The sequence below is a fragment of the Clarias gariepinus genome, chromosome 1, assembly GCF_024256425.1.
Source record: "Clarias gariepinus isolate MV-2021 ecotype Netherlands chromosome 1, CGAR_prim_01v2, whole genome shotgun sequence".
In the NCBI taxonomy this organism is placed as follows: Eukaryota; Metazoa; Chordata; class Actinopteri; order Siluriformes; family Clariidae; genus Clarias; species Clarias gariepinus.
The window spans coordinates 35,153,721-35,171,267 of NC_071100.1; the positions used below are offsets into that span (position 1 = coordinate 35,153,721).

The 17,547-nt window shown below is 35.7% G+C and overlaps 2 protein-coding genes across 4 annotated transcripts in view; both read left to right on the top strand.

The window, feature by feature from the left end:
• dock11 (dedicator of cytokinesis 11) overlaps positions 1 to 8,088 on the top strand; it is an 82,479-nt gene extending 74,391 nt beyond the window's left edge. For both annotated transcript variants that reach the window (XM_053515088.1, XM_053515168.1), the window contains 6 exons: positions 1,011 to 1,157; positions 1,643 to 1,853; positions 3,636 to 3,826; positions 3,995 to 4,092; positions 4,873 to 5,011; positions 7,916 to 8,088. In XM_053515088.1, the coding sequence (XP_053371063.1) occupies positions 1,011 to 1,157; positions 1,643 to 1,853; positions 3,636 to 3,826; positions 3,995 to 4,092; positions 4,873 to 5,011; positions 7,916 to 8,005 (876 nt within the window). In that variant the 3' untranslated portion in view covers positions 8,006 to 8,088. The remainder of the gene's footprint in view (positions 1 to 1,010; positions 1,158 to 1,642; positions 1,854 to 3,635; positions 3,827 to 3,994; positions 4,093 to 4,872; positions 5,012 to 7,915) is intronic.
• Positions 8,089 to 11,064: 2,976 nt separating this feature from the next.
• On the top strand, positions 11,065 to 17,147 carry LOC128532882 (granulocyte-macrophage colony-stimulating factor receptor subunit alpha-like). 2 transcript variants are annotated; one of them, XM_053507117.1, is made up of 10 exons: positions 11,065 to 11,447; positions 12,403 to 12,536; positions 12,658 to 12,829; positions 13,119 to 13,218; positions 13,684 to 13,871; positions 14,728 to 14,858; positions 15,465 to 15,609; positions 15,974 to 16,073; positions 16,275 to 16,362; positions 16,465 to 17,147. In XM_053507117.1, the coding sequence occupies exons 1-10, from the start codon at positions 11,366 to 11,368 to the stop codon at positions 16,573 to 16,575; spliced, it is 1,251 nt and encodes a 416-aa protein (XP_053363092.1). In that variant the 5' UTR covers positions 11,065 to 11,365; the 3' UTR covers positions 16,576 to 17,147. The 2 variants fall into 2 exon arrangements, with proteins under 2 accessions (XP_053363092.1, XP_053363021.1); XM_053507046.1 differs by having other exon boundaries at positions 11,066 to 11,447; positions 14,725 to 14,858.
• The last annotated feature ends 400 nt before the right edge of the window (positions 17,148 to 17,547 follow it).

Consider the following 17,547-nt stretch of genomic DNA (forward strand, 5'->3'; position numbering starts at 1 on the left):
ATGTATGTATTACAAAACATATTACAAGAGACTATAAGTGGAATGTTTTTAAGTAACCAAGTTTCTATCAGACAAAACTGATGGCAGAAAGACGCACAAAGAAGAAGTACCTTAAAGCAGTTACAGTCTGGCACGGCCTGAATCTAAAAAAAGGACACTCTTCATTTGGTAATGTCTATGGGTCCCAGACCTCCCGCAGTCCACCAAGTTGCAAATAATCCCTAATTATGTAAGTTTGTCAGTTTTACTTTGGAAAATACAGTGAAAATGACACTATATAAAAAAAGGACATGGTTTCAAAATTTTATTAATAATTAAAATGAATAAAAGCTAAAAGTCTACACTTGATTGCTTGATTTCAGATCAACTATGATTGTGAACAAAATGCTGAAAACTGTTGGTGTCCAAATATTTATGGACCTGATTGTAGTTTTTAATGAGCAGGCAATGACTATATGCAATGTAGATTTCCAGTAGATTTACATTATTAGGGCATGTGTACTTCCTGCACTTAACATCTTCTCATGGAAGGTTTCATATTACAATGTCTGTTTCTGCAGCTGTACTGTTTAATCTCTGGAGGACTGCACTTTGTCCTCCAGTTGCCACTTTGATGATGTTGATCCTAAAAACATATTCATAATCATATTTGATGCCACTTGCACAGTGTGTATTACAAACCCAGAGATCAATACCTACATAAAAGCCACACATGAACTTTTGTTCCACTGTATTGTTTCATCATGAATATTCAGAACTGCATGTGCTTATCTTTTAGGTTTATCATTTTATCAAGCTCATCAGTCATGATGACTCATATCAGGGATAGTTTCCTCCTTACCCCACACTTTAGAATGATAGCATGCCGCTCAAGTCATCTGTCTACATTTGCCATCTTTATTAAATACTTATTACCATACTGCACCACAGTATATAATGTGTACGCATGACCCATGCAATCGATGGCCATTTTATTAAGCACAACTGCACAATATTATTTCCCCTGTTAGGGATTCTTTGAAGAGGAGGATGGAAAAGAATACATCTACAAAGAGCCAAAGCTCACAGGTCTGTCAGAAATTTCTCATCGGTTGCTCAGCTTATACGGGGACAAGTTTGGAGCAGAGAACGTCAAGATTATCCAGGACTCCAATAAGGTACCTTAAGGTTTGAGTCGGCCAATGAAAGAAAACTGGTTCATGTTTAATGGTTTTGTTATGCAAAACCATAAAAGACCAGTGAAGCGTTATAATTTCGTCCTGAAATAATTTTCAGTACTCTCAGTGCTTTATTTGTAAAACTTTCCCAGGACTATAATAAATTATTCCTCAATTTTATTATACCCTAAATACCTAAAAGCCAAACTCTAGTCCTGACTTTATCACTCTCAACTACAAGATCAAGATTTCTTTCTTATTATTTTCCCTGTAATTACTGAATAATATGCTTTTAGATGGCGAACAGAATAATAATCTGTAGACTCAATATATAGTTATTTAACATATAATTAAACATACATAATGTAATTTTTTGTCAGCCTATGCTTGTTGTACATTGTTTAAAGCTTATATTGTTTATATTTAATACATATTCTGTGTGTGTATGAATAGAGTATTTAATGCACTTTGCATTTAATCCACAGGTGAATCAGAAAGACCTGGACCCAAAGTTTGCTTATGTTCAGGTCACATTTGTCAAGCCTTACTTCGATGAGAAAGAACTGACAGAGAGAACAACAGACTTTGAAAAGTGTCACAACATCAACCGCTTTGTTTTCGAAACACCCTACACACTTACAGGGAAGAAACATGGTGGGGTGGAAGAGCAGTGCAAAAGAAGAACAATTCTTACGAGTAAGTACATAGGCTCTGTATTCTCTGTCACTGGGATATCCCGGTACGAGGGTTTATGTGGGAAAGGATGCACACGAGTAATATCAGAGACATCTGAGAGCATGTCAGGTGACAAAACCAGCCTATAAACTAAAAACGGTATTAGGCTACTTGTAATTGCTTAATTGTAACCACACATTGCCTGTGTCTAAATTTCAAATATTGAAATATTACACTAGAACATTTTTATATGGTATTTCATGTAAACATTAAATATAATGTCAGTTCAGATTCAGTGTAAATTGTTCCTGGTTAACTTACATATTGGGAATTGTTTCATGAAAATGTAAAATTCAGCTACAGTGCTGATATTTGTTTATTTATTGGTTGATTGATTTATTGCATATTTGTCACACTTACATGTTTCAAATCTTTAAACTAATTTGTATTTTACAAGTAAATACAAAATGGAGTTTTAAAAATGATTTCATTTATCAAGGAAAAAACCTGTCCAAACCTGCCTGGCCCTATTTGAAAAAGTTATTTTGTCCCCAAACCTAATAACCAGTTATGCCACTCTTTAAGGCAACAACTGGCAGTGAGTCTTTTACATTACTGTGGAGGAATTTTGGTGCACTTTTCTTTGCAGAAGTGTTTTCGAGCATGAATGGCCTGTTTAAGTTCATCTCAATCACATTTAAGTCCGGGCTTAGATTAGGCTCCTGCAAGTCCTTAATTCTGGTTTTTTTTTTTTTGAGTTGCAGATTATTATCCTGCTGCATAACCCGAGTGCTCATGAGCTTGAGTGATTTCTTGGGTCAACAGTGGGTCTGGCAGTAAACAGGCCTGGGTGTGGAAAGTGAAATTGATTTGGGGGAGTGCATTTTGTATTTACTCGAGTGATCTTTGCGTAGTATTGCAATTTGTTTAATGATCTCCATTATTTAAGTGTGACAAATATGCAAAACATAAATAAATAAAATCAGGAGGGAAATAATTTTTTACAGCTCTGTAAATATCAACTGGGAAGGAAATAATGTGAGAAAATGCATAAAAGTATGTTGTGACATATGTTGCATTTATAGTTAGCTACGTCTTTGTCACTCTAAAATGTTTAATCTCTAAATGTCTTCATATACCCAAATATATATATTTAAAATAGTACATGTAATCTTAGGAATTTGAACCCTACGATAGTTTATTTTATCAAATTATTTTTTTCACTATTGATGTTTTCCCTGACATTCATGTATAAGCCTGTGTAAAAGTCTGATCATGACATTTAACATTTCTTTTATCTTTCAGTAGAGATCATAATGCATCAAAAAGAAATTAGTACTAGATATCTATCTTGGTATACAATGTTGTATTTGTGCTTGTATAATGCTTGTACTGTAAAATGAATAGTGACTCCTAAAAACTTAAACTGTCACTTTCATATTCCATGTTCATGCTGTTTATTTAGTGTGACAAGTCATGTAGAACATAGCTTTTGTTTAAATCTTTTGGTTACGGTTGATTGCCGTTGTATCAACTCTAATTATAACAACAGGTGCGCAGCATAATGTGATGTATAGAGAAAATTAACTTTTTTATAACTGACTCCTGTGTTGATGTGTTGTTTGGTCTATTTGCCTCCTGTCTGTCAGGTTTACTACAGTTTGCTATTTATGACAGATTACATGATTAATTGCGGTATTGTAAGCACAACCTATGACATAGTGTTTTTTTTATTTATTATAGTTTCAATTCCTATTAATAGTATGTGTCTGACTTGTATCCATTGTGTAAACATATCTACAGCGGCAAACACTTTCCCCTATGTAAAGAAGAGGATAGAGGTGGTTGGAGAGAAGCACTTGGAGCTGAAACCCATTGATGTGGCCATTGATGAGATGCGAGACCGCAGCACTGAGCTCAACAAACTCTGCTCCAACCAGGAAGTGGACATGATCCAGCTGCAGCTAAAACTTCAGGGCTGTGTCAGTGTGCAGGTCCTGAAACGCTACAATAAAACATTGTGCACTTTATCTTTGTCCATTCATACTGTAGTTATCCACTAGAACACTGTGGATTACAGCTGCCTGAAACCCCTAGGCAGTGGAGTATTGCACAAGATGATTCATGGTTGGGTTTTTTATTTGTTTGTTTTTGGGATTTAGGTCAATGCTGGTCCCATGGCATATGCTAGAGCTTTCCTGGACGATTCCAAGTCTGGCCAATCTAATAAAAAAGTGAAAGAGCTCAAGGATATATTCAGGTTTGTAATCTATTGATTAATGAAGCTGTTTATTTTGTTATTCTGTCTTATAGCACTCTTTTTTGGAATTTTGTAAGGTTTGTATACGCTAAGTTGTACTTCTTTCGTCATCAGCCAATTGCACTTCCTGTTCAGTAATCAGAGAGTACATCACAGATGAGAAATCAAAAAAGTAGATCGGATAAAGATTGAGTTTTGTCTTAAAACGACTCCAGCACTTTACAATTCACTTACATCACTAAAAATATTTCATTTAGGTTTAACTTTCCTAATTAATATCTTTTAGTGCAGGTGTTTGTTTACATTAGTAGCTTATTTTAAAGTAGATTTTAAATCTAACTGTCCACAACATCGCTTTTACGCAACATTTTGATTTCACTTATAGTGCAGATTAAACTTCAGGCAAGATATCATTGGAAGAGCAAGTTCTAACCAGTGTACAGACAAAACTTTTTTTTTTGTTTTTTCCAGATAAATGTGGTTTCACCTATGAGAAATTGCTCATTAATGAGAAGAAACTACATTCAGCTCCTGCTCATTAAATGCAATTTCTATTTTGTATCATTATATCTTCAGCATTTTTTAAGATCAATTTACGTCATACTCTAATGACTGACAGCTGATTTTGTTGTGTTTGTATTTGTTTGCATTAGATACCATTTCAGTATTCATGGCAGACAGCCATGTAATTACAAACCAACAATATTTAGCACAGTGATTCTCTTCTTTCCTGTTTCAATTCCTTGTCAGTATTTGGCATGACTGTTGTGCTTCTTCCAGGAGCTTTGTTCAGGCATGCAGTATGGCTTTAGACATTAATGAGCGGCTCATCAAAGAGGACCAGTATGAGTATCACGAGGGACTGAAGGGCAACTTTAAAAGCATGGTCAAGGAGCTGTCTGATATTATTCATGAACAGGTAGGACACACAGACAAAACCTTTTATTAGTCAATATAAAAGATATTAAGCATCGTGTAAATTTTCTTAAATTGCCTTAGTAATTTACCCATTGGCAACTCTCCAAATTATTCAAAACACAACTTTAAGCATTTTTTAATGACTGGGCGTGATTTGTTGCCTTAAAACCATAGATTCTTATAGTCTGTTGTTTGCCTGAATGGAATGATGAATATTAAGGGGGCCAGGGGTAGCTCAGTGGTTAAGGCATTGGACTACGGTTCGGAAGATCCCAGGTTCAAACCCCACAACCACCAAGTTGCCACTGTTGGGCCCTTGAGCAAGGCCCTTAACTCTCAAAAATGTAAGTCGCTCTGGATAAGAGCGTCTGCCAAATGCCTAAATGTAAATGTATTAACAACCTACATCATGCAATTTTTGTATTTTATGTTTGTCTTGTACAGTAAATGCATTAGATTAGATTAGATTAGATTAGATTATCTTAGAGTATTTTAGATTATCTTAGATTAGATTAGAGACAACTAGGAATATTAAGAATTTCTATAATAAGCATTTTCTGTAAAATGGGGAAACATTATGTGAAGAGGGCACCTTTTTTAACATGCCCTTTCATGATTACATAACATCATTTAGTATGTTAACAGAAAGGTAAACTATTTTTTCCTAAGTCTAGTCCACAGGGACACCAAAATAGTCCATTGTTTTGCTCTCCGGCTTCCAGCACTCATGAACCTAGCACTCAGGAGCACTTAATAGAGTTGTGCTAGAAGCCGTGGCTGAGCCGAACAGTAAACTGTTTAGAAATATATGAGAAATTGACTGGGAACCTCTGGGATAAACATCACAGTTGTTGATCATAATCTTGTTGCACATGTTTTCTCATGTCCTATGTTGTTTGTTCCTGATAACCTTTCAGACAGATTTGCATGCACGGTCATGAAGGTTTTTATAAAGAATAAGTCCTTAAAGTCATCTATGGATAAGTCATTAGTCTCGGGTCGTGCCAACATCCTATTAATGTAACGATCTTTGTTGTTCATGTAAATAATAGGAAGGCTAGTTTAGATTTTTTCAGTTTGCAGTTTGTTGACACTGAAGTTAATATGTCTCCAACTTGAAAAGTAAGAGCAATCATGGTGAATTATAAGGTGGCAGAAAAAAAAAAGAAATATACAAATGTGTTGGGTTATCTAATTTAGGCAGGCATTAATATACTTAATGTGCATTAAGGATTTGGATGTGTGTTTTGTATTTAAGGAAGCAAGTGGCACTATTCTCATGACTTGTGAATACGAGAATGGTTCAAATCGGAAACATGCAACAGTTACGCAATCCAGAGTCTTAAACTAGCTACACAGTATTCTATAGGACCTTTTCTTTCTTCTTGAGTGCTTTTTATGGGGGATTTTTTTTTTTTTAAGGTTATCTCTTTTGAAATTCCGTGACTCAGAAACTTGCCAGTTAGATTTCTTGAGAATTAAGAAATCTTCTGGCATTATGGATGATACCAAGTTCAGACATGTCACCGCTAAACAGAAAAGATAGGAAAGAGCAGTAAGGCTTCACTAAAGCCATGTGACAATACACTCAGGGTTTTGACTCTTCAGGTAAAAGATTTGTTACTTTGGATTGAGACTACACAATTTTTTAATCTTACAACTGATTCTTAGTCCGATTAAGGTTTGGGCTGATAAGTCATTCCAACAGATTTAGGTTCTAGGTTTTGTCTATACGTCTGTGTAGATTTGTTGGCAGTATGAGGTTATTGTGAGACAATATACAGAAACTCCACCCCAGTCTCAAGCTTTCTTACACACTCATTAGACCAGCGAAAGTTTTTCCATGTCTTCAATGAGTCTTTTTTTTATCATATGCCATTTTTTTCCCCTTTTTCCCATAAAGCTCAGTTTTGTGGAATTTTGATCTCTTCACCTCCTTTAGTGTTACCCTTAGACTCTTGGTTGATTGTCTGAATAATGATTAATTTTTAAAAAGATGTCTAAAACTTGTTTGTTCAAACACATGATCCTAATGCTGTTTGTGTATGATCTCTAAAAAGATCTGGGTGCCCCGAGAAATATGTGTATTTTTAATCAAGATCACACAATCCTTTAATTGCACACAGTTGGTCTTCGCCCCCTCCATTATGTAACTTCTGATGGCAATCGGTTGTACCAGTAATGTGGGTGGCTATTCATGCCATCACAAGAACTATGCACGCTATTCCCCTGACACCGCAACAGCATTATGGGCTATTGTCATGTCCTATTATCCCGGTCCATTCCACATTACAAAATGAGGAAAAGGTTATGTCAAATGAATTTAAAAAAAACTAAACAACAGTTAATCTACCTTCAACTTTACACAAGAGTCTATTCAGTTAGTGTAAATATTAAGCGCTGGAAATCAGCTCTTCTAGTCCTCCTAGCTTTGTGTGCTTCAAGGTATGAAGGTCATGCCAGAACACATATTCCAAGGGCATAAACAAACCAGTATGTTTGAGCACTGCACTCTACGTTCTCCAGCAAAGAAGGCTATCTGATTAACTTTACAGTTCAGTGTTTGTGTTTGTTTGTGCATGTTTATGATGCATTTATCAATTGCCCTGAAAAAAAAAGATTTTTCTCCTCACATGCTGTTTTCTAACTCTTTCTGCTTTTCTTCTCTGCTGCCACGCTCTGTAGATTGAGTGCTAGGTAACCTTTCTTTCAAATTCAAACCTTATTTAATACTATTTTTTGAAACATGTAGACCGATAAAAAATATTGTAGACACAGCATATCTGAGTACTTTTACATTTCACAAAAAAAGGATTTCTTGTTTTTTTATGCACTGTATTATATGAAATGATAGTTTTTGAATATTTTGTTAATTATTACAATTTTTATCACTTTTAATTTGTAGATCTTTGAAGAGGATGAGATGCGTTCCCTCTTGCAGAACTCACTCCATGTGTTCCGTGCCATCAGTGGAACATCCAGTGGCTTCAGCTAATGGGACCTTCTGAATTCCTTAAATTTAATCAAATTGCTGCACACCTAAACTTTCAGCTTCCTGCTCCACACTCTTCTGGATTTTTTTTAAAAATTGCCTAAATGTCAGCCTTTAAGTGCCATGTTATTGCAATAGTTTTTTTCTCTCTTCATTTTGCACTAGCTGTCCATAACGTTCCCTCAAAATAAAAAGTTTTCAACATATGTAGCTGCAGCGAACATTTAAAAGTCCAAGTGCATTTCAGATTTTAAAAACTGTTCAAAAGGATTTTATTGTGAACATTGTCATTATTATTATTATTATTATTATTATTATTATTATTAATATTAATAATAATAATAATAATAATTAAAACAGTGAATTAACAGATACAGGGAACGGGGAAAAAATTTCCAACTATATTATATTGAAGAATGTAATAAAATACCTTCATTTTAATAAGCTGCATGTGTGACCTTCTTTATGTTCCTTTTAATGCTTACATCTTTTATAAATGTATTATTATTATTATTGTTGTTGTTATTGTTATTATTATTAAGAGCTAGAAGAATATTTACTTAGTGGTGCCTGGTAGCTCAAAATCGCTAAAATCTTGACAATCCTTACTGAGTTTTTTAGTCAACATCTACAAGTCCTCTCTGTGAAGCATAAAGGGACAGCAGACACCACTGTTTCCTCAGGTTCCATGGTTGGTTGTTTGAATCTTGCTTGTGGCCTGTGTATGTGGAATTTGCATGTTTTCCACATGCTTTACTGGTTGTCTAGGACAAGTTTACTTAAGCAATACAAATATGTGCCTTGTTGGCTAATTTCTGTTTCTGAATTGCTCATAGTGTATGATTGGTGAGTGCCTTTGCCAGTGGGTTGGCACCCCATTCAGAGTGTCCCTGCCTGATCCCCTGAGGTCCTTTGAATAGGCTCCAAACTTTAAATATGAGCAATTTTACATGCATTATGATTGCATGCTAAAAATTTGACTACTGTGTCTGAATACACAAATTCATAGCCTGAAGAAGCATTAATATGGATGGTTTCAAGAGATTCAATTCAGTTTAGTTTGTATAGTACTTTCAGCAATGGACAAAACAGCAGCTTTGTATTTATGTTACAATAGTTTTTCTTACGTTTACCAAAATATATGATCCACGGTATAAAACTTGCATGTCTATTGGTGATCTTCACAGTTCCTGTTGAACTGGTAATCAAATGGACCGATTGTCTCCACTGATTTTATCATTGTGGGAAATAATTCTTGAAAGGAAGCCAGCAGCAGTGTCGCAGTCTTTCATTTGCTATACTGTGCAGGAAGCTGGATTGAGCAGGAGTTACTATCTTAAGTATTCATCTTACTCCATTCAGGAAAATCATCATCTCAAAAACTGGACTATTTATACAACTGCTGTTGTTATACTGTATACAGTATCATACAGTACTGTATGTGAACATGTGTCTGTTCATTAAGAACAAAGCAACAGCTTCACACCGCTGTATTGTTACTCTGTTTTGTTACAGTTTTGTTATTTTCTAATGAATATAAGGTAATTTCTTGTCTGTGTGTTATTTGCTATTACTGTAAAAGAATAAAATGTGTTTTCAGCAACAATGGGAACGAGCGCACACTGTGTTGATGCCATATATAAATAAGAGGAAATTATTGCAGGAAACGTTTAGGCTGTATAACAAAAGATTGTATCCCCTTGTTGTTTTTCACTGGTTCCACAGGTTTTCCCCCTAGTTTATTTGTAATGTGCACAAAATGTCAAGGACAGTTGGACATCAAAATGCTTGTTGTGACTAAAAAGATAAGAGGAAAGGAGACAAAGGAAATGGAGTAAAAAAAATTTATTTTAAAATATATATATATATGTGTTGGAGGTTTGACCCTCACCTCTCGACTGCATATGTGGAGTTTGCAAATGGGTGGGTTCCCTCCGGATATTCAGATTTTCACCACATTGCAAAGGCATGTGTTGGCGAGTGATTCTGTAGTGTATAAGTAAATGTGTGGTTGTGAGTGCATATGAAGTGCAAGAGGATGGTGCCCTTGGTAATGTATCGTCTGCTTGGAGCAATGGATCCTGGCTTGATGGTACAGTATATATCATTCAAGCCAAAACCCACCAAGCACCCGAACCCGGACCCTGGAGGTGCAAGGCGGCAGTGCTAACCGCTAAGCCACTGTGCCCCCTTAAGATGCACATTATATGGATATATACTAATAAAATGCTGAAAATATTACTTGTCGTCTATACTGCTTTACCCTATATACTGTGTCACCGGGGTCCTGAAGCCTATCCTGAGGCTGGGTACATGCTGGATGGGGTGCCAATTTATTTAAGAGCACACACACACACACATTCTCATTCACACTTCGGGAAATTTGGAAATGGCAGTTAGCTTAATTGCATATCTTTGAATTGTGGGAGGAAACCGGAGTACCCAGAGGAAACACACCAAGTACGGGAAGAACATGCAAAGTTCATGCACGTAGACCCGAAGTGGGAATCGAACCTGGATCCTAAAGGTAGATGCCGGTAAAGTGGAATAAATTTAGTCACACTATGTTAACAAGAACAATAATGCATTAGGTAATACATAATGCCTTTGTGCAGTGTATATTGGCTGAGCAGTCATTTATTGACTTATGAGAAAGTAAGGTGTAGCCTCTAATGTTGTTATAAGGTGTGTGTGTATATATATATATATATATATATATATATATATATATGTGTGTGTGTGTGTGTATATATACATGTCAGGCATGACCAGCATTTGGAGTTTTAGAGACTTTACATTCACACTTCCCTTTACCACTACTGTTTTGTCAGAACCACAAAATGCCCAGTTAAAGACTTAAATGGGAAGTCTTTGGTGTGACAATGGCGACAGTAATGACGCAAGCACGTCGCAGGTTGGCTAATACAAGTATTCTGTAATAAATACAAAAAAATGCATAATTTCCCGTCGAATCTTTCTGTGACACAACCTCCATGTGCAGAAATAAAACGCATTCTTCATGCAGTTCCTCGTCAGCCGGTGTAGGAGGTGGGAGGCAGATGTACGTGCTGTTGCGCCACAGACCTGTATAATACAGTAGCCGCTCCTCCGCCCTCTCGCCTCGACACGCCAGAGATGCAGATTCGAGCTGCACTCAGAGCAATTCCAGGCACGACACACTGGGTGGATAAGTGCCATCTCATCAGACCGCTTTAATCAGGCATATCGAGTGGATTTCTAACGGATTCTAACGGTGTGTCTCATCCTCTCCGAGGAGAAGAGCTGGGATTTATTTTTATTTTTTATTTTTTTTAAAGAGCTTTTGAGGAAACTATATCTGTGGAATCCTCGAAGTGAGCAGATATGGTGTTCCCCCAGTGTCGGGATTCGTCCGCGCTGCTCGCGTGCTTGTCCTTCATTTTAACCGGAGTTAATAGTTTTTCAGGTAATTTGTTTGTCTTGTTTAGACTTTTTTTACGTTTAGCGCGAGAAGGCTTGGGATTTCAAAAAAACTGGGAAAGGGAGGAGTAGAGCCGAGGTCTGTGTGATAATCTGTATATCCTGTAAACTTCCCGAAAATTCTCCGTGACCATAGGGTCAGTGGTTAATCCTGTAACTAACTGGTCATGCAGACCTTCACTGAGCAACCAACCAAACAAACGAACAAAAATTCATTTAATCATCAAACTAAAAAAAATACAATGTATCCAAATTCAATAGGGTAAATCTAGTCCTATACTCTAATTCATTTACATTGTATCATTTAACTAGCATATAATAGTACACTCATTTAAAAGGTTACATTTGTAACTCTGTGAGAACCTGTAAAGAACGAAAAAGCCTTTTTTTTTTCATTAAGGGTGTAGTCATGTATGTAGATAAGCCTCACAGAATTAGACTAAAATTTCATAAAATGTTAAACAATTAACAAGATCAATTTCAGGAGATAGGATAAAAACAAAACTTCATGTTAAGTTAACATAATTTTTTTTTAATCTAAGCATAAGATAGTTATGTGGAATATGCATAAAAGAATTTAGAAAGACAGACAGACAGACAGACATGTTTATGTACGCTTTGAGTTAGATCAGCTTGAGCTGTTTAACTGTAGTTCAGTCGTCTGTAGTTGTGTAGTTCAACAGGCTTTTCTTGTTCTTATTCTTAAGCTCTGTTTTTCTTACAACATGGTATATGTAATGTAATCATTATAATTCCAAGCATGTCTCGTCATCGGAGACATAATGGTAACTTGATAATGCCACCAGTTGCAAAGTTCAGGCCATGATAAAAAAAAAAGAAAAGAAAAGAAAAAGACCTTGCACAACATGCATTATGTTTTTTTTTCCAGTAAAACCTTTATTAAAACTTCATTTAACTGTCAAATGTTTTTCTTATTAAAGGCGAATTGCCTCCACCAGAAAACTTTAGCCTGTCATGGCGCACAAACAGTTTGGACGTACAGGTACGGTGGAAGGAACCTGCTGGCTTGGACAAAAAATGTAAAGTGAACTACACTGTAGCAGTATATCATGAGGTGAGCCACAGCTTCACTTTTACGATGTCACCACAAAAACATATATGAATGCTGTCTCTTCTTGATCCATCCATTCTGTCCAAATTTTTATTATACAAGAACATTTTTTTTTGTTTAATAGAATTGTCCTCCAACAAAGCCTGCTTTCGATAAATGTCGAACAGAAAAATTGACTGTTGAAAGACCTGTTTATGAAGAAAAAGGAATATGTGTTGGAATAACAACAAACCCTATGCTTTGTGCAAAAACAAATGCCAGCAAAGAAGTGTACAAATATCTATCTCCACCTCCAGGTACCCAACAAACAGTGTGTACAATGCATCATTTTTAATGCTCATTTATTATAATAATGTGTTTATTTATTTTAAAATAATTGTATGTATTAATAGCAAATTCTTATAATTACTATATAGTTTATCTATTTGAACTTGTCTAAACCTCTAATGCTAAAATGTTTCAAAGTTTAATTATGAGTGATGAAAGATGTGGGAATATTATTGAACAGATTCAGCCTTAATTATATAACGTAGTTACATAATTATAATTTCTTGAGTGCAAATACACTGTCTTCTTGTGTCATAGCCTTAGTGGAGAACTTTAGGTGTGGTTATTATGCTAATAAAAAGATGAACTGCACATGGAGCATAGTCAAAAATACCCCTGACCTTCAGCTGCTTTATAGGTGAGATCTGGTACTTTTTTCTTTACTTTATTTATTCCTGGCAGCACAGATTTTGTGTTTTGTTTGTTTGTTTGTTTGTTTCCCCTGATTGTTCATGGCCTAGTGAATGGTGGTGTAGTGGTTAGCACTGTGGCCTCGCACCTCCAAGATCGAGGGTTTGATTCCTGCATGGGGTCTCTGTGCATGGAGTTTGCATGTTCTCCCTATGCTTGGAGGGTTTCTTTTGGGTACTCCAGTTTCCTCCCACAGTACAAAGACATGCAGATAAGGCTAATTGGTGTTCCCTAATTGCCCGTATTGCGGGAGTTTGTGTGTATGGTTGCTTTTTGATGAATAACCCCGACTCTTGCCCAAAGTCTTCTGGGGTAGACTCCAGGCTTCCCGCTTCCTACAACCATGTACATGATTAATGGTATAGAAATTGATTGACTAAAATAATGCGCTAATCCACACATTTTCTCCTAGGGAGAAGAAAAAACCCCAAGAAAGCTTAAAGCCTTGTAAGTCATATATTATGAATGGAAACATGAAGACAGGCTGTCACCTGCATGATGACAATCTTAATCTTCATGCAGACTTTTACTTTGTCATCAGGGGAACTGAAGAAAATTTCCAGATTAACAACAAATTTATGATAGCCATATATAACTCAGGTAGAGAATTTATTTCTGTATTTTTTCTTTTTTTCTTTTTTCAAAATTTGTCAGTTATTCATAATGTATAACTACATTGTCTTAATATCCTTGTAACATTTATTATGTACAGTATATACTGTTCATATATAGATATATACACAGATCAGCCATAACATCATGACCACCTGCCTAATATTAAGTAGGTAAAACCAATAATAATAATAATAACCAACACCAATAATCAACAATATCTCATTACCTGGAAGTACTTGGAATTGTACCTAGAAGTGGGCGGGACATATTAAGCAGAAAATTAACATTTATTCTCTGAAGTTGATGTGTTGGATGCAGAACAAAATTGGCAAGTGTGAGAATATGAGTGACTTTAACAAGTTCCAAATTGTGATGGCTAGATAAAAGGATCAGAGCAACTCCAAACCTGCAGCTCTTGTGCGATTCCCAGTCTGTGATGATCAGGACATACCAAAAGTTTTCCAAGGAAGGAAAACCCCTAAACCGACGACAGGATCATGGGTAGCCAAGGCTCACTGATGCGCGTAGGGAGTGAAGACTGGCCCATGCAGTATGATCCAATAGAAGAGATACTGTAGCTCAAATTGCTGAAAAAGTCAATGCTGGTTCCAATAGAAAGGTGTCAGAACACACAGACCATTACTGTTTTGGTGGCAAAAAGGGGGGGACATACTCAATATTTGGTGGGTGATCATAATGTTATGGCTGATCAGTGCGTTTTGGATGTTCATTACTTAATGAAAATTTTGTTATTTTTTTTAAATAAATTTTTTTGGGTCAAATATTAAAATTGTCACATTTTCCCAAATTTTCCACTGACTATTTTCTTTTTATACAGCAGTGAAACTACCTAAACCCAACATTAAAATCATGCAGGAAGGGGACCATCTCCGTTTTCAAGCCAGCCACCTAGATTTTATACCAAAACAATGTTTGAAATATAAGTTTATGTACACCAAATGCAATGAAAAGGTGAGATATTGGTGACATATGTGACATAAGTTTGTAATGAACTTTATTCTATTTAATTTTTTTTATATTTGACATATTTTAATTAAGTGGAAATCCTGCCCTTAATTATGTTGATAGATAAATAATCTTCATGATACTTGACATCCATTATGGTATTGCACTGAACACCCATACACACTGTGGCAGCAGCCAATGCATACAATCATTCAAATGCAGGTCAAGACCTTTAGTTAAAGTTTGCATTAATGTGATCTACTGTATATGACTTGACATGGTTGTGCAAGATGGGCTGTTTTAAAAATTTTAGAAACCCATGATCTCCTTCACGAACAACACTCTGCTGCCATGTGATTGACCAATCAGATAATTGCATGAATGTGAGGGTGTACAGGTGTTCCCAATAAAGTGATCATTGAATGCATTTTAAGGCTATTAAACCACATACCTCCCCAGATTGTTCTACTTCAAAATTTATAGTAATAATTGCTGAATAAAATACTCTAGAATCAATAGCAAAGATAACTAAGCTGTAATTTATATATAAAAATTTGGCAACAAATTTGACACAGCAAAGCTTCACGACAATGTTGGTTTACTTCTGTCCAGAATGAAGTTGTGGAAAATGAAAACGGCTCAACAAGTGTGCAATACGACACAGCTTGCAAGTACACAGTTCAAGGACTGGTCTTATACTCCAATTGTGGCAGTGACCTGGACATTACGAGTGACCTGAGTGAACCTGTGGATTATGGTATTGTAACTCTACATTTTGATTCTACTTAAGCCACTGCTAAAACAATGATCTGGTAATCAATGTCAAAATCCCAATTGACTGTTTGACTTGCTATATTTGGGCTTTACATTAAGACTTTCATATGCTCAAATGAATACATGAATAATTGTTAAATATATAAGGGTTTAACATAAGCATGGGCACACCAATTGTAACCATTATTTACCATTATTTATTTTTGTTTAACTTACATATTGTACTTAGCTGGAAATTATGCTTTTAATTTAAATATGTTGATCATCAGTCTACTTTGTATTCAATCAGATAATATATTTTGATTACTATAACTTGTTAAGTGATAAGCAAATCATTTTTTCTCTAGGTATGGATAGTGACCCAAATTTGGCATTTAAAGTGGCTATAATCATTACCCCTTTAATAGTGTGCTGCTGTCTCATTGCAGCTATAGTGCTGTTTAGGAGGTAACTATCATTATTGATTTTTCCTATTTTTATTTTAAAAATAAGTGGTACTTCATGATTTATATATCATTTTGATCACTTCTTAGTATGGTGGAAAAGTAACAGTATTTCTAGTTTTTGAGTAACCACACTTTTTCTAGACATTTCTGATAAAAAAAATATTTGCTGCAAATGTTTATTATTATATTAATGTCTCAACAGAAACAAGGACATCATTCTTCCAAAGATTCCTGAACCATCCCTGTTTTTCAAGGATATGCTTAACAGTACTAGTGACGGGCTATCAAAGGTAACCTATTTAAAGTGGTACAGATAAACACCTAATTTTTGAAGAAAGAAGTGATAAATTTCCTGATGAATTACTGTTATGTCTGTCTCTTTTGTATCACAGAGCCTTGGTGGAGGAAAACTTTATGTGCCTGTTAGGGAGGTTGTGGCAAGTGGTGTGAGCCTGGAACCAAAATCTCTTCTATTACCTCCAGACAATGAAAATTGCATCTAAATCACACAATGCTGTTTTTTGAAAATGGTCAGTAGTAGACTCACAGTGACAAAGTCTGGCTCTGAATTCTAGCAGCTTAATCTTAAAGGTATACACATTCTTGTTGCCTCTTAAGACCTACCTAGCTCCATGCAATGTTTCGTTCTTCATTCTAGGTAAAGACCTGTACTGGATTATGAATTGCTAAGTACAGTAGTTGTCTGAGTTCATGTATGAATGAGGAAGTCATGGTGACAAGTCATGGTAACAACAGGAACTGGGTTCTGAAAAAGTCCTGAAAACAGTCTGTAAAGAAAAAGTAGAGACAAATGACGTTCCTGCAAAAAACATTACTCAGGAGTATATGTATATGTATGTATATACATATGTGAAATGGAAACTAGTGACTTTTTTTGTTTTAACAAAAGGGCACTGCACATAGCCACTTGGATTATATCTATGTCTTCTGTACAAAAGTGGAAATTTCAGTCTAATATTATATGAATGTATAGTGTATATAGGAATATCTGTAAATATTCATTTGGTTTTCTATGTAGTTTGCTTTGTAAATAAAAAGAATATGGTTAACTATTGTGATGAGTTTGTGGTGTCTTTTATTCATTTCTTTTATTCATTATTGTTTTCTGTATAACCTCATAAATTTTGGACTACTGTATTATTCATCACCTATCATATTACTCAGTAACTCACTCACTCACTTACTCATCGTCTATACCGCAATATTTCCTTATCCTGTATTCAGGGTCACGGGGGCCTGGAGCCTATCCCAGGAAACTTAGGGCATAAGGTGTGGTACACCCTGGACAGGGTGCCAATCCATATCAGGGCACACACACATACACTCTTACACACTACGGGCAAATTGGGAATGCCTAATCTGCATGTCTTTGAACTGTGGGAGTTAACCAGAAGAAACTCACCAAGCACGGGGAGAACATGCAAACTTCATGCACACAGAGATTGAAATCGAAC